Genomic DNA, 25,598 nt, shown 5'->3' on the forward strand with positions numbered 1-25,598 from the left:
TCAAAGTAGAAACAATACATTTATCAATAAAGTTGTTTGCGTTTAACTTTTTTGCCTTGGGTAACGAGTTACAGAGTCGGTTAAAGTGTTTCAATAATTATGATCTTCAAACATCCTCTACACTTAAATACTTTTGTTTTGTTTTCCTTCACTGCCATCTGACATATGTCTCTAACTAAATCATAAAAATAATATTTTTACTATAATTATCCCAATTTAGGATAAAACGCGACTTTAGTTTTGTAGTAGTTGTTTAGTAGTAGCCATATTAGTTTTGTATTTCTGTGAATTAGGATTTTAAACAACGTTGCAGTTTGTACTAAATTAGGCTTCTAGCCAACGTCGGTGTACACAACATTGTGTGTATTTCGATTTTTCCTTAGAATTGAAAGAAGAATTGAAATGTGCAATAATATAGAGGGGGTCCTATTTAAAAAAAATGAAACTTTGATATGCCACGACTTTATGACCGACCCTGTATACATAAATTTATTACTCACCAATAGACATTTAAAAACCCTATAATTTTTGTATATAACTTTTTGCAGTACCTTGTATATTTTACCTAATAATCGACCGTTTCCATACATAACAGCGACCCTGCATAAAAAAGCCATATACGGGGTGTTTTCCAAAAGTGGCTCACCCCTATAACTTTTTAGATAAAAAAAGAAATTTGGTATATTAGGATATGATATAAATCAGGATTGATTGACGTATTCAATTGCTTTTGGTCACTTCCTGTTTCACCTGAAATTACTACAACTTTTGATTTTTAAATGGTACCCTCGGTATTTTTAGTTCCTCGGTAGTTTTAAGAAATTAAGAGCTATTTAAAAAATGCCTCTACATACCAAAAAAAAATCAAAATCAAAAAGATATGATTGTTTTGATTACAATTGGTGGTTTGAAGTTTGGTGTTAAACCAGTTGGTGTTACAACCAGTGGTGTAGCTACCTAGCGGCTAGGCGGAGCAGTGACCCGGGGCCCTCGAATCCTTACAAGAAATCTCGATCGAACTGAACTTTTGGAAATTTTTTTTCAAAATAAATATGACAGGTTGCAACCCTACTTTAATCATGACAACTCAGTTGAGAGAAATTCAAAAGTTATGACTGGGGAATTCCCCTAAATTCTTTCTGTAGGTTGGCAGTGTTGTCAATTTGACGGATAGTGATATGTGCGTTTTATTGTGAATTCGAGTTAAGATTTTTTTTCGAGTACTGTTAAAAAATTAATGCTGTACCAGGAGTAAGTAAGCTAATGTCAATAAACTTTTTTGTACTGGTCAATATATGGGCCAAACTCGACTCCGACATTTATCGCTAATAGCAATTGAAAACAAAACCACATCAAGCCTGGATTTAAACGAAGTTACTGATACTTTATATTTATATATTGCAAATATAATTGTTATTTAGTCAGTTGGTAGGCCCGACCTTTATATAATAAACCGTTGAATCTTCTCTATTTCGTTTTATTAGCCAAACCTACACCAAGTATTAATTGTAATTTATGTTGTTACTGTTTAATATTTTCATTACCTGCCCTGCAGTGCACAAAAAAAGCTCAAGTAGCTTAGCATTTTTAAAGTATTTGTATATTTCATATTTTTATTTGATTAAACCTAATCAGTTTAGATAGCAGTGGGGCCCCATTTTTTAATTTGCCCCAGGGCCCCCAAACAACAATAAATTAATTGTAAATATATAAACAGTTATTATTTACATCAAGAAAACTCAACTCCTTAACAGCACTTAAGGGACATAAAGAACTATTACTACCGCTTTCCCGTTCAAAATATTCTAATAAGGTTGCGATGAGTTTTTTGCAACGGCTATTAAGCTATCTGTACACCTCTTGTACACAATTCATTTAAACCAAAAACTCGTAATACAAAACTAAAGTGTCAAAACGAATGACAATGTCAGGAAATAAGTAAATAAATGTGGCAACTTGACATTTTTTACAGCAGAGCTACCACCTGAATCCCAGCGGGAAATTTAAATTCCAGTTAGACAGCCCGGCGTCGAATATGTCCATGGTTGACAACAATGAATTTAAAAATCAAGTATCGCTTATAGAAACGAATTTACTTGAACTTAGTTTTAATAATCTGCTGATGATGCTAACATGGTTAGCGATACTCACATCCAGTGTTTTATAAAGCTTTTTTAGTTTTGCTTCTATCATTATTGATATTTTTTCTTTTTTTTTCAGGTGATATCAGGCCATTGTGAGAAGAACACAAAACTGAAAAATAGTTTTTTGCGATTTGGGCCTTATAGGTTCAGTTGATAATTTTGAAAACTACTGGCCTGTTAAGTCCCAAGTCGTGATAGGCAAAGTCGTCGTAGAAAGGATATCAAAGTCAATGAAGATACAGTTGAGAAAAACCATATCACATTAGAAGTGGATGAATATTACTTTTAAAACAGCTAACAATAATAAATAATTTTTTGTTTCCATACTCCTCCGAAACGGCTTAACCGATTTTTATAAAATTTTACATGTATATTCAGTAGGTCCGAGAATAGGTTATCTATTTTTTACACCCCTAAGTGATAAAAGAATGGTCCACCACCATTTTTTTTTACTTTTTGGACAAAATTTTTTATTTTTATTTTTTATGTGTCATTAAAAAATACATACAACCCTAAATTTCCACCCTTCGACCATCAACCCCTATTTTTAAATAGGGATTGGTTTTTTTTCCAATTTTGTTACGCATACTCCTCCGAAACGGCTTAACCGATTTTTATAAAATTTTATATGTATATTCAGTAGGTCCGAGAATAAATTGTTATCTATTTTTTATACCCCTAAGTGATAAAAGAATGGTCCACCACCATTTTTTTTACTTTTTGGACAAAATTTTTATTTTTATTTTTTATGTGTCATTAAAAAATACATACAACCCTAAATTTTCACCCTTCGACCATCAACCCTATTTTTAAAAGGGATTGTTTTTTTCTCAATTTTGATACGCATACTCCTCCGAAACGGCTTAACCGATTTTTATAAAATTTTATATGTATATTCAGTAGGTCCGAGAATAGATTGTTATCTATTTTTTATACCCCTAAGTGATAAGAGTGGTCCACCACCATTTTTTTTACTTTTTGGACAAAATTTTTTATTTTTATTCTTTATGATGTGGCATTAAAAAATACATACAACCCTAAATTTTCACCCTTCGACCATCAACCCCTATTTTTAAATAGGGATTGGTTTTTTTTCCAATTTTGTTACGCATACTCCTCCGAAACGGCTTAACCGATTTTTATAAAATTTTATATGTATATTCAGTAGGTCCGAGAATAAATTGTTATCTATTTTTTATACCCCTAAGTGATAAAAGAATGGTCCACCACCATTTTTTTTACTTTTTGGACAAAATTTTTTATTTTTATTTTTTATGTGTCATTAAAAAATACATACAACCCTAAATTTTCACCCTTCGACCATCAACCCCTATTTTTAAAAAGGGATTGTTTTTTTTCTCAATTTTGATACGCATACTCCTCCGAAACGGCTTAACCGATTTTTATAAAATTTTATATGTATATTCAGTAGGTCCGAGAATAGATTGTTATCTATTTTTTATACCCCTAAGTGATAAGAGTGGTCCACCACCATTTTTTTTACTTTTTGGACAAAATTTTTTATTTTTATTCTTTATGATGTGGCATTAAAAAATACATACAACCCTAAATTTTCAGCCTTCGACCATCAACCCCTATTTTTAATAGGGGTTGTTTTTTTCTCAATTTTGTTACCATACTCCTACGAAACGGCTTGACCGATTTTGATGAAATTTTATATGTATTGTATATTCAGTAGGTCTGAGAATAGGTTGTTATCTATTTTTTATACCCCTAAGTGATATGGGTGGTCCACGATATTTTTTTTACTTTTAGGACACAATTTTTTTTAATTTTTTTTTATGATGTGGTATTAAAAAATACATACAATCCTAAATTTTCACCCATCTACCATCAACCCCTATTTTTCAATAGCGATATTAGTAATTCAATAATTTTAATTTAACAACAAATTGTTTTTAAAAAGTATGATTGGGTATGTACCGGGTAAAATGGTATTTACCCAAATTTAATACACCATTTATTGACACTTTATGGGTATATACCGGGTGCAAAAAATTGGATATTTACCCAAATTTCAATATACCGGTACTTGCCCATCACTTAAATAATAAACTGCAATTAAAAGGCACTAAATGGTGTAATTCAGATATTTATCACTTTTTTAGTTTAATATTGTGTTGTATGTAAATATGTCAAAAAATTCAAGTACTACGTAATAATATAGTACAGGGTGTGCCAAGAAGTTGTTCGCAACAAATTGGAATTTTTCTTTCAAAAATTTTTGTTATTAGGTATGCTGTAGAAATCCCACATAAATTCGATGTTGCGAACTTTTTTACACACCCTGTATAATTACACAGAAATTGAAGTACATAAAGTGTATCAACCCTACACTGCAAAATAAATTATAATTTTTTTTTATTAAATGTTGAATATCTTTAAAAAATAAAAGCTAAGAAATGTATAATTACCCTTACTCTACGCGAGTTGAGACAAATTTGGGGTTTCTTAGCGGCATTTGCCGGAATTAGAAATTGCAATGCCCTTGGAAATCCCAAAAATGTTCAATATGGCTCCGGAATTCCATCACGGCAAAAGAAAAATATACTTATTATATGCACATTTATTTATATAAAACATAAATAAATAACACATACGTATCGACTTTTTGTTTTTAATTATCTTTAATCCCAGTTGGATGCGACTTCAAACAAGCCTTGTTTTGAAGGAGAACCACTAGCTCCTTGATCCGTCTGTTGTTCCTCTTCCACTATAGGTTCTATCGATCGTTTGGAGCTGGAGAAACTTCCACTGAAAATAGGCATGAGAAGATAATAAAAAAATATCGATACACCTGCACCGATACTTTCTGTAAAGTATCGATTCTTATCGATACATCTCTAAAAAGTATCGATACTTTCAGGTATCGCTATCGAAAATTTTTGCACAACATTAAGAAGTTTAACTGCAACACCCTGTATATTATTTTTCGTTTAGATGTAGATTTAAAATAAAAATAAAAAATAATAACGGGGAGTGCGATTTAAAAAAAACTTAAAACTTTATCATAACTTTTTTTGTGACACCCTGTACACAACAAAATATTTATAAGATATGCCTCTTTATAAACCATGCAAAATCTGTATAAAACTTTTTTGCATATCTTCGACAACAACAACGGTATTGGACTTCCTCGCACTAATGAGCCACCCCGTATATCATTTTTTTGCTTAGTTTCACAAAATAATGTAATTTTACAAAATTATTTAGAGATATTTAATGATTATTACCAAACAATACATTTTTCACCATTAGTTTTGTATGTTTACAAAAGAAAGTTAAACCAAAGATGCAATTTTGTAGTAAAATCCCATGTTTTTTTCTTTTCATCTTCACTAAACGCAATGCTGTAATTGATTAAACTGCAGATAAAACTTCCAAGTAAGAAGTTATAATATGCATAGATAAAAGAAACTAGTTTAGATTGGAAAGTGCCCATAATAGTACGAGAGCTAGCAACGTCGGAAAAACTAGTATTTTAAGACGTCTGGCTCTTTGACATATCTTTTACTATGCTCTCTAGAACACCATGCGGCCCGTCTGGCTGCCGGTAAACGTTGCGTTCTCTACTGCGCATTGAAAGATCCTATATTTTTATTAGTCCTTTAAATTTTAGTATTGAATATTAATCGAACATGTCTCCATAGCGCAGTGCGTAGAGTTCGGACCACGAACTGATGATTCAGAGTTCGAATCCGGGTCAGGTCAAAGACTTCTTAATTTTATTTTCGTTTATATTCTGATAGTAAAGTATTAAATATTTGTTTTTTTTAATTTCCAGGATTATTTAATACTTTACTATCAAAATATAAACGAAGATAAAATAAAAAAAGTCTTTGACCTGTCCCGGATTCGAACCCTTGAATCATCGGTTCAAAACATAAGAATATATATATTTCTCAGTTTATTAAATATAAATTTTGACTACAAGGTAGAAAGTAAATCACAATATTTGATAAAACTTATAAGTATACCATTTTTACAGTTAATAAATAATAAAACTATTTCTGACTATGATATTTAAAACTTAGATAGATAGAATATTAAAAAACATACCGGTATCGGGCTTTAATTTAAAAAACATAACATCGGGCTTTTTTCACAGAAAAGGTATTTTTTGATTTATCAACAATCATTGTCAAGTTGACAATCTACAGGGTGTTTTCTAATTAGTCTAAAAAATTGTGGTGTGATTCCTCATGTGTTCTTAAAACAATTTTTATATAACCATTGGGTCTAAAGTACTTCCTTTCTGATCTACAGGGTGTTAAAAATTTAAAAAAAATCGATATTTTGCTTAAAATAAATGGTACACTACTGCTATTTTAAAGAAAATATATTTTTTTCTTGACTGGCCATCCCTTTTCAACAAAATTGATCTTTTGAGTTTTTCTTGTTCATCAAACGGTTGCCGAGAAAAAAATAAATATACTTATTAAGAGCCCGCTTTAAGCCGGTTTGTAACGATTTTTTATTTTTTAGATTAATTAGGAAACACCCTGTATATGCATATCACAGTCAACCAAATAAACTAGTAACCTCTAAAAATTATTTTTCCTACCACTAGCGACATACCGTGTTTTTAGTGAGTACTTAATTATTTTATCAAAATTTCACCATATAAGTTTCCAGGCAATGATTCTGACTTTGACAAGAAAAAAATATGTCTGTTCTTGTTTGCGGTTGTGAAAATTATAAGTTTAAAACAATTATAAGTTTTGGCGGCAAGCCGAGCATTCCAATCTAAACTTGTTTCCTTAATCTATGGTTATATGCGTAGATAAGGCTTTACAGTTTCCGAGGCCCCAATGGTCACTATCCAATTTAGAACACCCTGTATATAATCTACTTACCCGTCAAAACTGTTAGTCTTTCTTCTTTTCGTCTGTAGCGATCCTTCAATGGATTTTCGTCTCTTGATAGGACTAGGGGCTATGGTCCTTAGTCCAGCCAATAAGGCTTGTCTCTTTGCGAACGTCATGATACTGTATGTGTCGCCTTGACTCAAAGTTTTCAAAGCAACGGCCGCTTGGTCCTTTTTGTGCAGCGCCACAAAAGCCGAAGCTTCGGAAAGCCAAGCAATGTAAACGCCACCTTCAAAAACGATAGATATATTAGAATTTGATACCAGATAAAATACCATACAATCGAAAAAAAAACAGCGTCAAAAGCTCTGGGAATGACAATCAATGATAATTTTGGCGAGGCCAAGCCCTAAACGTCGCTTGCTTGGCCTATACTCTTCTTTTAATGGCGCTTACTGCCAATTGGCCTTAAGAAAGTTGTAATTTATATTTAAATTGAGTAAAAATGACTTTTAAATGGTGTAGTTTAAAATTTGAGAAAAACATTTTTTGTTTTTTTCTGTTGACAGATAAACAATGCTTTAAACGTCAGTTGTCAACCAATCGGTAGACAACTGACGTTTAAAGCATTATTTATCTGTCAACTATAATCAACAGCTGTTCGCTAGAAATTGGCTACAGTAATTTATTTATTTGGAATTGTCAGGTGGTCTGCTTTTCAAAATTTCATTATTACCGGCATCGATACGCGCAGACGCGAACAAAAGACAAATACCCCAGAATCTATCTTCCTTGTCATTCTTATTAAACTTTATAAAGAAAGATGATACATTCTGAATTCTAACCTTATATTTGGTAAAAAAAAACTCTAACTTTTGGCCGATTATCCGCACTTACAACGTTAAAATAAGAATTGTAGAATCGATTAATATCAAAATTACATCAATAACTTCAATCACCCATTATGTTTATTGGATTCATATTGTACTTACCGAATGGACTAAACAGTTGCACAATGGTATTCGGAGTCCATTCCTTAGGAAATGTTAGATAGAAAACATGTTCTCTGGATGGATTCACTTAAAGGGAAAAAATAAAATAAAAAATGTAGAATGAAAACAAAAAATTGTGTTATACTTACAATCTGGACCACTGAGATGGGCATACTGATTATCACTCAAATACATCAAGAAAATTCTACAAAATTGGATATTTTAATTAAAATAAAGATATATTTTCACATTAGAACTTACTTATTCAAATAAGGCTTTAGGAATTCCAAATTTGCAAAAATATCATCATTGTGAAAAGAACCTTTTTCAATACCTACAAATATTTAGGTTTAAGCATAGTTCTTAGGTTTTAAATAAAATAAGATACCTACCTAAATATTTCCACAAGCCCAACAAGGCCACTCCTGTAATAAACGAATCATACCCAGCTTCATGTTCTTTAGCATCATTTATATTATAACTCAAACTATTCTCTTCAACCTCTATATAAAAACATTAATAAGTATATACAACATATAAATCAACAAATATTACAATTTACCTATTTTGGGCATTTCAAAAGGTTCCTTTTGCAGTGTTTCCAATAACTGGGCTAATACAGTAGAATTCACCAAATCCTTGAATGATTCACTGCTAGATATATGTTTAGTATCTACGATTCTAAAAAAATGTATCTAGTAACTACATTTTAAGAACTAAATATAAAGTACCTACTTTGGAAATAAAGAACTTGCGCATTCTTTAAAATCATCATAATCTTCAGGTAGAGGTGTTACAAATTTGTGAATAGTGTGTAGGAGATCCAACATTACGTTATGTCCAACAACCAACTTTTCCTAAAACATACGTATATTTTATTGATGATAATAAATTAATAGAAAGCAAAATTTTACCGATTCTATAATCATTCTAATAACTTTACTGAATCCAATATAATCGTTCATTGAATTCTGCATATCTTCGATTTTTTTCTCGTCAATTTCCATTCTTTCAATTTGGCTTTTATATTTTTTAGCAAATAATATTCTGTCCTTTCCAACTACCCTTGTTTCCAGACTTATTTGGTCTTGGAATTTTTCTTTAGCGACTTGATATATCAACAGTCTTAAAAATGCATTACATTTTGGCAATTCCTTCTCATTTTCTTCAGATGCCAAAAAATCTTGTAATTCCTTCCTACAAAGAGTAATTAATATAAAAGTTACTCTATAAAAAACAAGAACATACACTACACTGTCAACAAAGTCTTGATGTTCTGCTGGTATGCTAATACCAGAACTTTTATTAGATGATTCCCTAATCCTCTTTTCAGTTTCCTCTATACTATTTTTGTACATATCTTCTTCAACATTATTTAAATATGATATGCCATCTTTAAAGAGTTTATTAAAATCAAATCCATTCTTAATCAAGAAATCGATGCAGGAAGTTTGACACAGAAACCTTTGATCGGTCACACAATTTCTTACAGGCTTACGGAATATATAGAAATTATAGCTTTTATGTTTGAACACATCTGCAGCTTCATCATATCTACAAATTCACATTTCAAAAGTGCCCTGTAAATTATATTAGATGTGTGTACCTAAAGAAAGTTAAGCCATACTGCACAACCAAAAATTGTCGACAATCCTTTATAACCTTTTCGTAATATTGTTTAGGTGTATCAAATGCATTTATCTTATTCAGAGACGTCTTCAAACCAGTTAATTCGGTGTCAATGCTTACGAATGTACAATTTTTTATTGCTGTTTCAATTTCGGGTAGTGTTGCTTTAAAATCTAAGGAAAAAGAGGCTCTCTGAAATCATCTGAATGGATAATACAAATTATACTTACTTGCTTGTGTAACCTCCATATTAATCTAAATAACAGAAACCCCAACAAAATCAGAACTTTTCTTTCACAAAAATAACTCAGTAGACCATAATTTATTTTAAAAAATCTTCAAATTTGGGCACCAACAAAATTACAATTACCTTTATGATTACAAATACAAATTATAAATAATACCATAGATAAATACAATCCCTTTTTTTTGAGGTTCAAGTTAACGTCTCCTTTCTGCTGCAATGGCTAAACTGGACGGGACCTACTTGTTTACGCGGAATCCGAACCGCGGTCCTCGGCCATATCATGGTCAATGGATGGTCAATGGCCTACCGACTTAGGAAGTGTCTAAATTAACTCTTACTCACGAGATATCCGATCTCATCCGGCCTTGAACCGGCGTGAATGAGCAGTGTGTATCAATAGATTTTACACTTTTCCCTTTTGGACAACAGCACGATGCAAAGTTTCGAACCGGTCACCCGTCCATCCACTAGCATCGCCTTACGTCGCTTAACTTCGGTGTTCTAATGGGAACCGATGTTTCGACGTAGCTGCCGTTGCCACAATCCCTTTTCCAAAACATGTGTTTATTCTCTTCTTTTTAAATAAGTAATTTTCAAGCACCAATTATCATATTTTCAATTTTTTAGCCATATTCCAGAATAAGATCATATTTTCAGGTGGTACTCTATTAACAGGCCGGATAGTAGCTTAGGCCTTTAAATTAATTAAAATAAAAGAAGATACCTGATTTTATTTGACATTTGTCAACTATCATAAATTAAAGGTTAAGTTAATTTTTGGTAAATGCTAGATGTTTGATATTTTCGATGATTTTTCATGTCTAAAGCAAAATAAATTTGCTCAAACTCCTGAGCAACAAATTACAAAGAATAATTTCATTTAATTAGTATTACTTTAATACTACATCATATATTACACGTTATTACGTATCCTTTAAGTATGTCAGTTGATCAGAAACAGATTGAAACTAAGGAACTAACAAATGGAACAGTTAAAGAACAGAAGGTTTCTGGTAATTCAAAGTCAGTATTTATGAAACTATCCAGTTATGTACTAGCCTTACGACCGTGGTCGCTGAGTGCCAGTTTAATGCCTACATTATTGGGGTCAACGATAGCTTATAAGTATCCTGGGGCTACAGACTTCAACTTTTTAACGTTAATTTTTACTGTTTTTACTGTTGTCTCCGTACACGGGGCTGGCAATGTTGTTAATACTTACTTTGATTATGTTAAAGGTATGTATAAAATATATGGAAGTAATTATACAACTCAAACTTTTTGAAATTTTAGGTATTGATAACAGAAAATCAGATGACAGAATTCTAGTGGATCATATTTTATCTAAGGACGAAGTTGTATCTTTGGGAGCCTTCCTTTACCTCTGTGGATGTGTTGGATTTATATTAATGGCAGCATTATCTCCTGCAAAAATGGAACATTTAGCTCTGGTTTATTTTGGAGGACTTTCCTCAAGCTTCCTGTACACTGGCGGAATTGGCTTTAAATATATAGCATTAGGAGATGTTCTAATTTTAATAATATTCGGCCCCATATCAGTTCTGTTTGCTTTCATGGTTCAAACAGGAAGAGTGGAATGGGCAACAATGTATTACGCCATTCCTCTAGCTCTAAACACTGAAGCTATCTTGCACAGTAACAATACAAGAGATTCTGCATCCGATAAGAAAGTTGGCATTGTTACTTTGGCTATTATTATCGGACATACCGCTTCGCATATATTGTATGCATTTCTACTTTTCACTCCATATATCATGTTTATGGTGGCAACTTTAAAATATTCAAAATGGTTTGTCCTGCCTCTTATTACACTTCCCGGTGCTTTCAAAATCGAGAAACAGTTTAGATCGAGCGATATACAGGGCATTCCCAAAAAGACAGCGAGACTTAATTTATATTTTGGAGTATTATATGTTATGGCATGTAGCATGGCTCCGAGCTTACCGTTTATATCACAAAGATAGATTTTCGAGGGCCTATTGTTAGTGTTTATTTTTATTAAATTATTTTTTTGTATTTTAAAGAATTTTATTCAGTTTTAACCTTTGTTATATTTAGTTTTAAACACTACAAGAGGTAAATATATCGATTATTTATAGATAAATATGTCTTGAATTAAATGGTTATGCTAGTTATTTGGAGGTTGAAAATGAATCTTGAGGGCCAGTATTACTTATAGATTAATAATGTTTGATTTTCTGGCAAAACATAAATGTATTTAAATTATATAAATTTATTTTGATATAATACAAACTGCACACATATATGTTGACATAAATCTTATGTATTTTTTTTATATTTTTATAAAACAGACTTATGTTTGACTATAATTATGATGAAATAATTTAGGTATATAACAGATTATCTTCCTGATGAAACTATACATTTAAATTGAAAATACTGTGTTATACGTAATATGTGGATAACAAGCAGTTAGGAAGAATCATTGAACTCATCTTTATAAATATTTATTTAAAACTTTATAATATAAATGTTAATATATTTTATAATTATTTAGTGAATATTATTAAATATAAATTATGTTACAGTATAATTAGTAACTTTTGAGATTATAGGTTAAATTTATGATAGAAATGGAATATAATATACGTATATCATTGTTACTTTATGTCATTCTTCAATTGTATTATGATTTTAGATATATTTTATTGCAAATGATCCTAGAAAATGAGAAGGTTTACTTAATTATATTTAAATATTCAAAAACTAATTTTCTAGTTGATTTTCTACTAAATAAATATAACAGATAGCTTTAAAAAAAGTTGACAATAAGTATACTATATGATCTGACAAAAATATACTTTAGTCTTGAATAAAATCGTCTGCGCAGTAGTCTTGAATGAAATCGGCTGCGCAGTAGTTAAACAAGGGCTTGAAATAAGTGAATAAAGCCATAGTAGCTATTACAATGTAGATTTTATTCAATCACACTGTATATGAACTAGTTTTCTTCAAAAGAAGAACAAACATAATGAATAGAGAAATAGTCTGTCCAAGTAGGTATGAACTTCATTTACACTGTTCAAAGAACGTTTTTTGACAATAAAATCTGAAGTCTGTTACCACAACAATAACCAATACGCTTTGATTTGTAATACGAAAGTTAGTGAGCTTTGTAGATTTTTAGATTTCTCTAATAAAATAGCGACATTTTTAGGACTTTTTACAAAGAGTTTTTTTCTTACAAGTGTGTAATGGTAATAATTGTTTTGAGTTAATTCACAAAACTTGTTGAATTGAACAAAATATTGAATTTATCTTATATAGAAACAACTCTAATGTCAATCACCTATTTCTGTAGTAGTTTTAGAGAAATTGCAATATATGTGACTTTAGTAGATCAGTTTAAAATATATACCATATATGACTGAAATAATCGGCGTCAAGGAGGACTAATGCCGTTTATTTTTCGATCATCTGGTATTTTTCCTGTAGTTTTAGAGCTTGAAGTTTACATATCCAAATAAACAGGGTGTGTACGTATATTTTTAACCAATAGGTATCTCAATAAATATTGTTTTAAGACAAGAAAGTTAAGAAAAAAATAAATTAAAAAAAGTTAAGAAAAAAAATATCAACAAATCTTTTTTGAAATCAGAAAAAAATTTAATTGAACTTGAGAATCAGATATACATTCTATTTAAACCAATGCAAGTGATGTCAAAATTTGACACTCTAAACTTCTTAAACTTTTGTCTAAAGCCAATATTTAGAGACAACTAATGGCTAAAATTTACAACCCTGTACAAGAAACGATTTTGCTCACTGTTTATAACAAATTTTCTACACTTTATAGCTTACAAAAATTCGTATATCTATGGTATATCTACAAACTGTTTATTGTAAAGTTTTATTTATTAATAAAAAGTACAATTCTTTTAATGATTTATGAAATAAAATTGTTAGTATAATTTGTTCATTAAAATACACGTTGCTTAAATTGCTTTTTTGTCATTTTTACTTAAGTATTTTTAAAATAAAATCATCTGCCAGTATATAGACATCTTCGTACTTTATACAATATGATCGAAAAAAAAAACGGCGTCGTCGATGGCTATGAAATGAAGATCGCTGTAATTTACATGCAAAAATTATATGAGGACGCTTTTTTTTTCGATTATACGGTATACTACTGCTACTCTATAGATACTAAACCACTATACAGGGAGGCATGTAAATACCGACCCAAGACTGTGGCTTGCCGATATGGTATAAATAAATAAATGCCTTTATTGTCAAAAAATTTTTCAATTTGTAGACAAAGGTAAACTAAACAAACAAAGTAAACAAACAAGGTACACAAACAAACAAACAAAAGATAATACAAAACATTATACAAATAATATTGTCAGTCTTATTGTTTAAAATAAACATTTATAAATGTTTACAATGTCAAAGAACAAAAAAATAAAAAAACAACATTCAAAAATATTTAGCTAGCTTATAGTAAATATCAATGACCTCTAAATAAATTTATTTCGATGTCATTAGTAAATATAGCAATAGATAGCAAACATTAGACCATTGTTTACAAGATCAAATTCGATTTTCAAAATATAATTCATTTACAGCGTAGAAATAGTGCATTTTTTTCGAGTTCTATAATATTGAACTTTTAACTAACTCTGAGCGTGGGGTAGGTAGATAAAGATCTTGCTCCGCGTTCCTGAGTGGATAAGTGTGAGATGGCCTTTCTTGAGAAGCTGATACATGCTTACGTATTAGGCAAACGGATTCAAATATAAATAAGGAAGGAAGAGTCAATATTTTTAATTTTTTAAAAAAGTCCTGGCAATGAGTTCTGCTGTTTAGTCCCAGTGAATATCGAACAGCTCTCTTCTGGAGCTTGAAAATGCGGTCAAATTGAGTCGCACAACACGTACCCCAGAATGGAAGGGCATACCTGAGGTGCAACTCAAAAAGTGCATAATAAACAGTTCTAGCCACTGACAAGTTAAGCTCCTTTTAGAAACAGATCTTAATGCAAAACAGGCAGAGCTCAATTTTTTCGACAAAGCTTCGATATGTATGTCCCATTGACATATATGAGAATTGTCTACAACAAGCCCTAAGAATTTTACAGATTTTACGATGTCAATTGAGGTGTTGTTAAGTACAAAAGGCTGCAGCGAGTTTTTATACGACCAAGCTTTAGTTTTAGAAATGTTGAGACTCAGGAGGTTCAAGTCGCACCAAGATTTAATAGTGATTAAATCATTTGATATAATCCTATGAAGTGCCGTAACGTCCTTGTTGCTCCAAGTGAAGCTAGTGTCGTCCACAAAAAGACATATTTTGCCACTGATGTTTATGTTAGCAATGTCGTTAATAAAAAGAAGAAACAAAATATAACCACTTATTAACTAAAAAACAGTTTTATTTTAGGAAATTAGGGGAGAACAATGAAATCTACTAGTTTTATATGACAATGCTTTATTATTTCAAGAATCTACAATCTAAATTTCATATAAAAAGGGTTTATTCACTAAAAACTGTTAACCATCAGATTATCTCTTTTTCTCTTGTTGAAAAAAAAGGAAAACTTAATATAATATAGTGTTTCCAAGGTAAAACTTAGAAGGACTTATTTAATTTTTTTCTTACCATCTTACAAATAATTAAAAAAAATTATAAGGCCGTTTCATTATTTGTAGTTTTCAGTAATATCAGTATAAAAAGTAACTTAATTGAAAATTATGGTCTATATTTCAGTAAATATGACAATTTCTGTTCTATCTACAACGATCCTCTTTTGTGCTATTTAAATTTTACCAATAAAAAACACTATGAAATTAGTTACACATATACAGATGAAATAATAATAATCACACTGTATCAAATTCACTCAAGTTCCATATCCGGTACTTGTCAACAATAGATATATACACCTCTAGTATTACTCTATCGTACGATCCGAAAAAAAAAACGGCGTCGTAGTAGGCTTCGTTAATTTCCAAGCCAACTTGACGCCGTTTCTTTTTCAATCGTACGGTACTTTCTGTTAGTTCATATATATTTTTTTGGAAATCCTTATTTCCACACAGTATTTCGTTCTGTAGTACAATGTTCAATAGCTAATTGTACTTTGTATTTGTGAAAATGTTAGTATCTGTGTTTTTTTTTAATATTTTAGCGCCATATTACTATATCGATCGAAAAAAAAATGTAAACGTTGATAAAAAATATAAAATAGACAATTCCCATAGAACACACAATATTCCAAAAATATCGTGCAAAATATAACAGCAGTATTTTTGAAATATTAGGCAATGTAAACAATTAGGGTGGGTCAAAAAAATCGACTATTTTTTGGACTTTATACTCAGAAAAAAAGGTTAGTAAACACCTCAAAAAAATTCTCTCCAAATATGAGCTCTTAATTTTTAAGGTCCTCCGCCTTTTTTTTCAGTTTTCTATTTTTTCCTTATTATTAGAAAGAAAAATTCATATCTCCGTATCTACTGTTTGGAAAAAGTATCTAGTCTCATATATTTGTAGGAAATTGAATTCTCTACAAAACGGTCTCTAAAGCCGCGTCCAAGCTAAGCGAACAAAACGTTCGCGAACATATATAATTAGCACTATATACTCGTAGCAGCAGGTCGTAAACGACGGCACAGCCCCGCGCATCGGTCCCGAGGACTGAGGTGCGGCGAAGAATGCGACAACCAGTTTACTCTATAGATCTAGGATGCGTTTAGGCAATCGCTGTTTTTTCGTGTGCTCGGCTTAATGTGAGTTGAGAAAATAAATATGGATGATAAGGTGAAAATTGCGGCAGCTGCTTTTATTGTATTGGCTGATGCTTGCAAAAAAAAACAAAAAAAGAAACTCTGTAGCAAAACAAAATTGATGCAAAGCTGAGAAAACTACAGTGCAAGCATTTTATTAAATAAATTAACCGGTAAACAGTTTAAGAACTTTTGTCGTTGAAGAATCAATATTTAGCAGGTGGAGGGTCACAGGGTCTTTTGGTAGATTATTCGTTATAGTGTATTTTTAAGACCTGTATTCATTTTCAGCCGATTCTACCAGGTGTTTCTCAAAAGGGGCTCTCCTTTTTTAATTTTTTATTTTTTCAGATAATACAACGAAATTTGGTTTGTTAGTATATGACATAAATCGGGACTGTTTGACGTACTCAATTACCTTCGGTTGCTTCCTGTTTCACCGGAAATGACTACAACTTTGGATTTTTAGATTGTATCCTAAGTACTTCTTTATTTGATAGAAAATGACATTCTGAATAGAATGACATACCATACGTCAATTTTAGACATTTCCAATTAAATAAAAATAGCAATTTAAATTTCAATCTAGAGTGCCAAGACGGAGTTAAAACTATTAATTTGTAATCAAAGAACTTTGGAAACATATATTTGATCTTGTAATTTTTTTTCGTATCCTTTCATGGCCGCTTAAGAGATGCCCAAATCGCATTTTTAATGATAACTCAAATTTTTCAAATGGTACGAAAAAAAGGCTGGCTCAGCATATTTGGAAAAAGCATTTTTTGAGAATAATTTGGTACTACATACTTGGTATTTGGAGTAAACTTGTCGTTACCTTTATTTATGGCCATTTTTTAATTGAAAATGTCAAAAGTTGACATATAATATATCATTCTATTTAGAATGTCATTTTCTATCATATACGGCAAAAAAATATCGAGGGTACCATTTAAATCAAAAGTTGTTGTCATTTCCGGTGAAATAGGTAGTGACCGAAAATAAATGAAAACGTCGATCAATCCTGATTTATGTCCTACACTAACATACCAAATCTCGTTTTTTATCTAAAAAATTAAAAAAGTTATAGAAGTGAACCACTTTTCAGTAACACCCGGTATATTTATTTCTAAAAATGTAATGGTAAAATTTCATTTCCGGTGTCAAACTTCCTATTAAGAAGTAATTTTTAATTTCAGAATCCCATAATAATTCCGATTTTTAATAAAAATAATCATAAAGGTCTTTATTAACAAAAATGAAATTATATGGACGAAGTCTAGCTACATAGCTATTCACACTGAACCCACAATAAAATTAAAATTAAAAAATCTTTTCTTTGTGTAAACAAACTAGTTGTAAATGTTTTTCACGATCCCAGTCAATAACTGCGTCTCCCATTGTAGAATACTCGGTAAAAAATAAAAATCATAGATGGACGCCCGAAATTAAATGAGACCCTTCCAAGTGTCCGCTACAATGTCCGCCGAAATGCACGCCGTTCGCTCCTTTTGATGTACCAACACCCGTCGGAAAAAGAAGGCGCGCGCTCTAGCATAGGCAGATGCACGCTCTGGCGTACAAGCTAGCCGTTCGGCGCCCCGCGCTCCTCGCTCTTTACTAGGCGTAGGCTAACTGTACTTGTTGGCTTTATTATTTATAAATCTACCTATCTCACAATTTTCACTTAATATGTTTAATTATATATGTTCGCGAACATTTTGTTAGCTTAGCTTGGACGCGGCTTTACAATTTTTTTGTAAACCTCACCGTTCAGAAAGTTGTTAAAGGTTGAAGTTTGACTATTTTAAGGCAGTTTTCTTTTTTCTTAGGAATTTTATAACTCGTTAACAAAAAATCATTATGAAACGCGTAACTTATGGTTTTGTAGGAAATTCACTGGTTCTAAAAATATGGTTTCTTATGATTGGTCGATTAAATTAACCGTTTAAAAGATATAAATATATATACCGGGTGTTGCAACGTCGAGCGGGACATAGGAAATTCCATGTAAATTTTAATGGGCTCAATTATTGGCTTCCCTAATTATTTTAGAGAATAATTCTATTTAAGTTTATTGAAGAGCACTAAAACCCACATTCAAAAGAATAACTTTAGATATTTTTGATTAGCCCGTTTACGAGTTATCGCCAGATTTCTTTTTAAATATTTCTCCTTTCTTATGGCCCTGTATTTACTTATGAGCACCAGTCAAGGTAAAAGATAACTGTCAAATGAAGTTGTCATTTCAGAAATTTATCTAATTAGTGCTTTATTATTATTATTAAAAACTCATACCTACATCGAAAATATTAGCCATGAATTACACTACCGAAGAAAAAGTATTGATGATTAAATGGTATTATCAAGGAAATAGTTATCAAAAGGTGTCGGACATGTTTGCTGCTCTGCGGTGGGATTTTGTAAGCTCCGTAGCAAGAAATTTCTTGCCTAGCCTATGTTATTTTTACACGATTGATGAGTCACTAGACAGGAAATATGTTTACAGAATGGCACTGCTGTATCCGAATAGACCGATACCTGGAAAATCTACAATCGCAAGGAATATCCAGAGATTTGCGACCAAAAGTACCCTAATAAATAACTGCAGATGTGAAGCAAGGCAGGAACAAAGAGAAGATGCAAGAAATGATACCGACTTGGAAGTTTTATTGTGCGTGGAAGAGAACGATGGAAAGATCAGCACAAGGAAACTTAATGATGAAATAGCAATAGATCACACTACAGCGTTTCGAATTTTGAAACGACATAAATACTATTCCTTCAAATATGGGAGCTTAGGCCCCTAGGGAAAATCAGGAAGTTTGGTACCAAATGGATGGCTGCCCGGCACATAATACCCTGGCTGTTCGGGAATATTTAGACAATAGTTTTAACGGAAACGTTATTGGCCTAAATCATACAGTAAATTGGCCAGCAAGGTCTCCTGATATTTCGCCAAATGATTTCTTTCTCTGGGGCCATTTAAAAAACAGGATATACAAGGATAAAAAATACCCAAATCTAGACGAGTTAAAATAATATGCAATAGAATTTCAGTTTACTAACTAGCGAATGTAAGAAGAGAATTTTATGATCGCCTGGGTTATTGTCTAGCAGTCGATGGAGGAATATTTCAACATCTTCTTAAATCCTAAAGTTCTAACAATTTAATAGTACCTAAATTAATAAGTTATTGAATATTGTAATAATTCTATAATTAACCTTGTAATTGATTACTTTATTTTACTTTAATTCACATTAAATTTTATAAATACATCTTTTCCGATGTAGGAATGAGTTTTCAATAATAATAAAGCACTAAATAGGTAAATTTCTGAAATGACAACTTCATTTGTTATCTTTTACCTTGACCGGTGCTCATAAGTAAATACAGGGCCATAAGAAAGGAGAAATATTTAAAAAGAAATCGGCGATAACTCGTAAACAAACTAATCAAAAATATCTAGTTATTCTTTTGAATGTGGGTTTTAGTGCTCTTCAATAAACCTAAATAGAATTATTCTCTAAAATAATTAGGAAAGCCAATAATTGACCCCATTAAAATTTACATGGGATTTCCTATGTCCCGTCCGACGATGCAACACCCGGTATATAATAATTCAAATAGGATCTATGAATTTTTCTTTCTATTAATAAGGAAAAAATGTAAAAACGGAAAGGCGGAGGACCTTTCTATTAAAATTAAGAGCTCATACTTGGAGATAATTTTTTGAGGTATCTACCAACCTTTTTTTCAGAGTATAAAGTGAAAAAAAAATAATCGATTTTTTTGACCCACCCTAGTAAACAAATATAACAATTATTGTTGTCAAGTAACACTCAACTAACTGTATTGTAACATAAATGTTAAAATTGTTTATTTAAAGATCTTATAACGAAACACAGATATCCTAATGAGAAGAGCTTGCGCTTCGTGTAGTTTTTGTGGTATAAAAAAATAATGTATGGTATTGAAAAATAAAATTTTTGAACATATGGAAAAAGCAAGTTATTGTTTGTTAGGGAAAAAATGCTAAAATAAATTTATTTTGTCGTATTAAACATGAGATCTAAAAGTTATCAGCCTTGATTGTACCATCAATACTTAACCTTGCATTTGTGACATCATGCGTCGCACGTATTTTCACAATAGATTAAAGAAAAAATGGACAGAATCTCGAACTGCGACCGTAATAATAAATGTGTAAAAAATCTTAACCTCCTCGCAATATAAAACCTATATATAAAAGAAAAAACCAAATTTACAAAATAATAGCGATAATAATATTAATATATAATTTAAACAATATTTTGATTGAATTGGAAAATAGGAATTAATAATTTTATATTTAGTCTTAAAACAGGTTCTCAATTCGACGATTTTGATTTTTCTGATTTCCATGTTCTTATCCTTTCTTTTAAATCATCGGCTGAAAAAATATTAAAAGAACAATCGTTACTAGTCTCCTTGAACATTCTTATAACATTTCATTTCAAAATTTATTTTTGGTAGTTTCTTTAATGTAATCTTTATCAGATTTTAATCATTATTATTATTATTAATCAAGACATTTTCAAGAAATTAACAACAAAATCCTTTCATAACTTATTTAGTCCGTCCAAAGAGAGGGTACATGAGAGTGACAATTATTTTCTGTCATTTTAATTCATATGTAAATTAACTGTCATTTTTCCCGCCTGTCAAATTCTTCCGTCACTTTGGACAGACTAATTTCAGCTTTGCAAATGTCATTTTGACGTAAATCCAAAAAATAAAATGAAAATTGTGAAGTTGTCAAAATTAGGTTATAAAATTATACAGGATGTTTCAGAAATAAGTGCAGATATTTTAACTGGTAGTATATTTCGGCCCCAGAAACACTCACTTGTTGAAAATTTAAAATTTTTCTTGACATTTTCTGGGAAATTTAAAAAACTTTTTAGTGCCACTTGTTTATTCAGCGGATATTTCTCTTGTGTACCTAAACCTTGCAGCGTTGCCATCTCTTACGTTATCGTCATTCTACATATTTATATATTTATAAATTCCCAGCAATTTTAAATTTCTTTACAAAAAATAATTATTACTTATAATTTACTATTATTAAAAAGTTAATTTACTATTAGCATTACTAATAGTTCTAGAACAAAAAACACTTGTTATTTTAGCAGTTATAACAATGGCATGTACAAGCAGTACAGTGGAGTGTATTTTAGTTAAGTGTGTATCGAGAACGGGCTCTTTCACAAAAAATAAAATACCCAATTCAAGGACAAAATCTGAAAAAGAAGACTATTTTCAGTATATTTATCCAACAAAAATAGTTCCACATTGAATAATTTTTTATAGGCCCTCAATATTGCTTTAAGTTGGAATAATTTTAAAGTGCCAATTGATGACGTATGAAAAATACGTCCAATCACATTGCAGAACCGTGCTCGTGCGCCAGCCAACAACTGGCAACATTGCGATTTGATTTGACGTGCATGTTGAATAATAAATTTGAGGTTAAATTTCTTGTTTACTCCGTTTGTGAAAGCTTGTAATCAAATTTTAAGTTTTAAATTGTTATTTTTTGATAATTTGTTCCATCATGGTCGTACCATAACCTGGATTCGAAAAGGCCTATCAGGTCATCTGATAACATTCCTAAAGTTGACGCCGAAATGGTTAAATTTTAAATGGGTCAGCATGGTGGCCCGGCGGTGTTGCCGCTTTTCAACATGCCAGGTGTGACGTATTAAAAATAAAGTGCGGTTTTTTATTCTGGGCTTTTTTGTTTTTATTTATTTTCTTAAGAACGACTTCAAGTTTTTCGAAAGTGAGATAGCAGAAAATTCTAGAATTAATTGCTTTATTCAATTATGCGAATTCCAAAATATAGTGAAAGAGCCCACTGTCGCAGTTACATTGATCTGTCATAAGTCTTTTTTTATGTTGTGGGGAAGTTTTTTCTTTTATTTTATGTAATAATAACACCATCTTAAAAATGTAGGTAATGCATCTCTGCCAAATTCTTCTGGTAGTGTGATTTTCTGAATTATTTTTAAGTATATACTTTCTTGACCATGTCGCAATACAGGGCGTCGAATTACCTGAAATCCGGGTAATTGCAAAATAGTTGATGATATCTACCGGCGGTTCTCAAAATGTTGCCATTATTTCTTAAAATTTTCAAAAGTTAAATAACTCGGTTATTTTCAATTTATTTTAAAAACGGCAAAGAGAAAATATGTTTCTTTTGACCAGATCTATCACCCCTTAAAATATCTTCACTTATTTTTGGGACACCCTCTATATGAAATGTGTCATCATAAAATTTAAAACTGTAAGAATAAACAGTTATTACAATAATTGTTTAAAACAAACAATAGATGTATAATAAATCACAACACAAACGAAAAAAAAACGGCGTCAGAGAAGCCTCTGAAATAGTCATGGTTCGTTTCAAAAGTCACTATGATGTCGTTTTTTTTTATCGCACGGTATTTAAGAGTTTGCTTACCTGGTAAAAGCATATCTTCAGTTAGAGGTTGCCTATTAAAGGGATCTGTATTACTATTTAATAAATGTCTCATTATGACAGATCTATCCATAATTTGTCCACTAGGCAATAATACCGGATCGGTCATAAGCGTGTCCATCAGAGGATCTTTAAATTCGTCTGGCGCATCTTCTAACCATTCATCAGATCTTGAAGGAAAATTAAAAAATAATAATTAGCTTATAATGCTGTAAAAAACTCTATAAAAAAACTAAAGCAAGAGTCAATCAAACAAATTCTGTGAGACCCAAGAACAGTTAACCTAATAGGACTGCTCATTCAGCCAAAAGTCTCCGCCAGGTGCATGCGAAAACTACTCGCTTTGTGACGTCATTGTAGCCCTTGTCATGATTATTAGTCCTTATCCGGCAACCAATAATACACACACGTGCATTATTGGTTGCCGAATGCAAAACGTTAATTATTTAGTTTATTTATTTAAACACCTTATATGTATGCAGTATAGAAAATTAACTGTATAAATCGTATTAAATACTCGGATAATGCATTTTTAAGAACAGCAGTTCCCAGCATCACCTTTTGCAAGCATTCTTTTTAGAGTACTTCCATATTTTGCTTTAAAATAATAAACAAAATCGTGGGCACTTAGTATGCACTTTGTCATAATCCACAACTCAAAATGAAAGTATTTATACACTCTATAGCTCTAAAAACTTTAAAGACTACCATCCAAACTACATTCCAAAGCCTACCATGACTTCACTGAATCATCGTTTCTTGTTCACTATTATTAATATCTTAATTATTATAGATATTAATACATGTGGTATTATTGTATTCTGGTATTTCGTCGATTTTAAAATAAAGTAACTGTTTCTATCTTATTTTTTTGTCAGAATGGGCCTAATCAAGAGGGTTACTGATACTGTATTGTAAAAATAAGGTAATTAAGGGCTGATTTTTTGGTATTTATTTTAATTTTCCTAATATCTTTGGTTTGAAAGAAGATATCAAGATGCAGTTTTCGCTGACTGTTTAAGCTTTTACTACTCTTTACTATCAACTAAAATAACACATACTACCGTATTCACATTTAAAATTGACAAAATAATTAACTCAAAATTTCTCAGCTGTTATTTTTATAAGTTTACCATAGGCAACTAATAATACACACTATCATGACAAGGCCACGAAGGCTTTAACAAGGGCTACAATGACGTCACAACTGTCAGCTGAAGCGCGGGAAGAGGCGAACGTACGTCTTATGAGGATGAGCAATCCTATTAGTTTACCGTTCTTGAGTGAGACCACTTGACTTCCGGTTGATTTTTAATTATACCATACTATCGAAAAAAAACAGCGTCAAGATTTTCATTTTTATTTCGATTTTTTCCAAATAATTTCTGAAGTAACATAAATATTTGAATAAAAATTAGCGTCTGGGAATTTTTGACATGAGAAATTTGATTTTGATGTCAATATGACTCCTACTAGTAGAGGGCGTCACCTACAATTTTTTTAACTGGTTTGAAGAGTAATAACTTTTCGTCCGTACCTGTATAAAACTACTGAGTAAAAAAATATACGTTTAAGACGTTTTTTACGTACAAAAGGTGTCTTGATAAAAATTTTCATTCAAATATTGATGTTACTTCGGAAATTATTTGGAAAAAATCGAAATAAAAATGAAACTTCTACACCCTGTATCTCAAATCCTAAGCATTTTAGGACATACATTTATACAAACTTTAGTACTTATTTTTATCTGCAGAATATGCTGCCAATGTTTGCGGAATACAGTTTGGACCATCCTGTATACATTGAAAAGGATGGGAGACAAGATGCATCCCTGACGCACGTGAAAAAAGCTTAGCGACCTCAAAAAATTCAAGTCTCACAAAACAGAAAAAAAAAGTGTCTGAAAATGGCCACCCCGACGTCTTTATTGTATAAAAATAAAAAGAAGTATTTTTAACTCCTCCTTAGTAGGTTTATCCAATTTATTGACATAAGTTATACATACCTCTGGTTATTTTCTAAAATTCTATATGCTTTTTCCGCCAATTCCCTGAATTGTTCGACTTCGACCAACGTCTTAATTCCGACTCTTTCCATAAGAGAAGCTGCATCACCAAAAAGTTGTTTGCTGAAGGATCTCTGAAGAAAATAAATATTTAAAAAAAACATGTTCAAACGTTTCTCGACAGATGTCAGTAATTTACCTCATCGCCGGCAAGAGCCTCAGCAAAACTATCACAGTCTAAATGCAAGTAAATGTCAATTAATTGACTTAGGAGTCTTCTAGGTTCCCAGCCGTATTTATCCGGATTTTCAACCTAAATAAATAAAATATATGGAAAAAAATATATAATGTCATAATATCTTTTACATAATGACATAATTGACAAAAAACAAACAAACAGAAAAACTCGCCTTTTTGTGCTGGCTAATTAAGTGACAATAATGACTGAGGATATT

The 25,598-nt window shown here is 31.1% G+C and overlaps 3 protein-coding genes across 3 annotated transcripts in view; 1 reads left to right on the forward strand and 2 right to left on the reverse strand.

Moving 5' to 3' along the window:
• Positions 1–4,716: 4,716 nt before the first annotated feature.
• LOC115884496 (poly(A)-specific ribonuclease PARN-like) lies at positions 4,717–10,001 on the reverse strand. Its single transcript, XM_030903095.1, has 12 exons — positions 9,825–10,001; positions 9,572–9,767; positions 9,214–9,519; positions 8,880–9,162; positions 8,701–8,822; positions 8,528–8,646; positions 8,358–8,468; positions 8,227–8,299; positions 8,115–8,170; positions 7,966–8,052; positions 7,022–7,262; positions 4,717–4,919 (listed from the first exon to the last, which is right to left on the reverse strand). The coding sequence occupies exons 1-12, from the start codon at positions 9,841–9,843 to the stop codon at positions 4,793–4,795; spliced, it is 1,740 nt and encodes a 579-aa protein (XP_030758955.1). The 5' UTR covers positions 9,844–10,001; the 3' UTR covers positions 4,717–4,792.
• A 591-nt stretch (positions 10,002–10,592) lies between these two features.
• LOC115884492 (ubiA prenyltransferase domain-containing protein 1 homolog) lies at positions 10,593–12,551 on the forward strand. The gene is made up of 2 exons (XM_030903090.1): positions 10,593–11,079; positions 11,135–12,551. Exons 1-2 carry the CDS (start codon positions 10,782–10,784, stop codon positions 11,824–11,826), a joined length of 990 nt encoding a protein of 329 aa, XP_030758950.1. The 5' UTR covers positions 10,593–10,781; the 3' UTR covers positions 11,827–12,551.
• A 7,717-nt stretch (positions 12,552–20,268) lies between these two features.
• Positions 20,269–25,598, reverse strand: part of LOC115884489 (ubiquitin conjugation factor E4 B-like) — a 30,988-nt gene continuing 25,658 nt past the window's right edge. The window contains 4 exon segments of the mRNA XM_030903085.1: positions 20,269–21,044; positions 23,121–23,308; positions 25,144–25,277; positions 25,343–25,456. Of these exon segments, the coding sequence (XP_030758945.1) occupies positions 20,983–21,044; positions 23,121–23,308; positions 25,144–25,277; positions 25,343–25,456 (498 nt within the window). The 3' untranslated portion in view covers positions 20,269–20,982.

The sequence above is a fragment of the Sitophilus oryzae genome, unplaced genomic scaffold (assembly GCF_002938485.1).
Source record: "Sitophilus oryzae breed Bouriz unplaced genomic scaffold, Soryzae_2.0 scaffold_285_pilon_pilon, whole genome shotgun sequence".
NCBI lineage: Eukaryota > Metazoa > Arthropoda > Insecta > Coleoptera > Curculionidae > Sitophilus > Sitophilus oryzae.

What these genes read in the sequence shown, in the direction of transcription:
- LOC115884496 (XM_030903095.1), bottom strand. An exon ending in TATGGCTTAACTTTCTTTAG is followed by an intron (nt 9,520 to 9,571) that starts GTACACACATCT and finishes GTGAATTTGTAG; the next exon opens with ATATGATGAAGCTGCAGATG. An exon ending in GACTTTGTTGACAGTGTAGT is followed by an intron (nt 9,163 to 9,213) that starts GTATGTTCTTGT and finishes TACTCTTTGTAG; the next exon opens with GAAGGAATTACAAGATTTTT.
- LOC115884492 (XM_030903090.1), top strand. Translation starts at nt 10,782, where the DNA reads ATGTCAGTTGATCAGAAACAGATTGAAACTAAGGAACTAACAAATGGA. An exon ending in TTACTTTGATTATGTTAAAG is followed by an intron (nt 11,080 to 11,134) that starts GTATGTATAAAA and finishes TTGAAATTTTAG; the next exon opens with GTATTGATAACAGAAAATCA.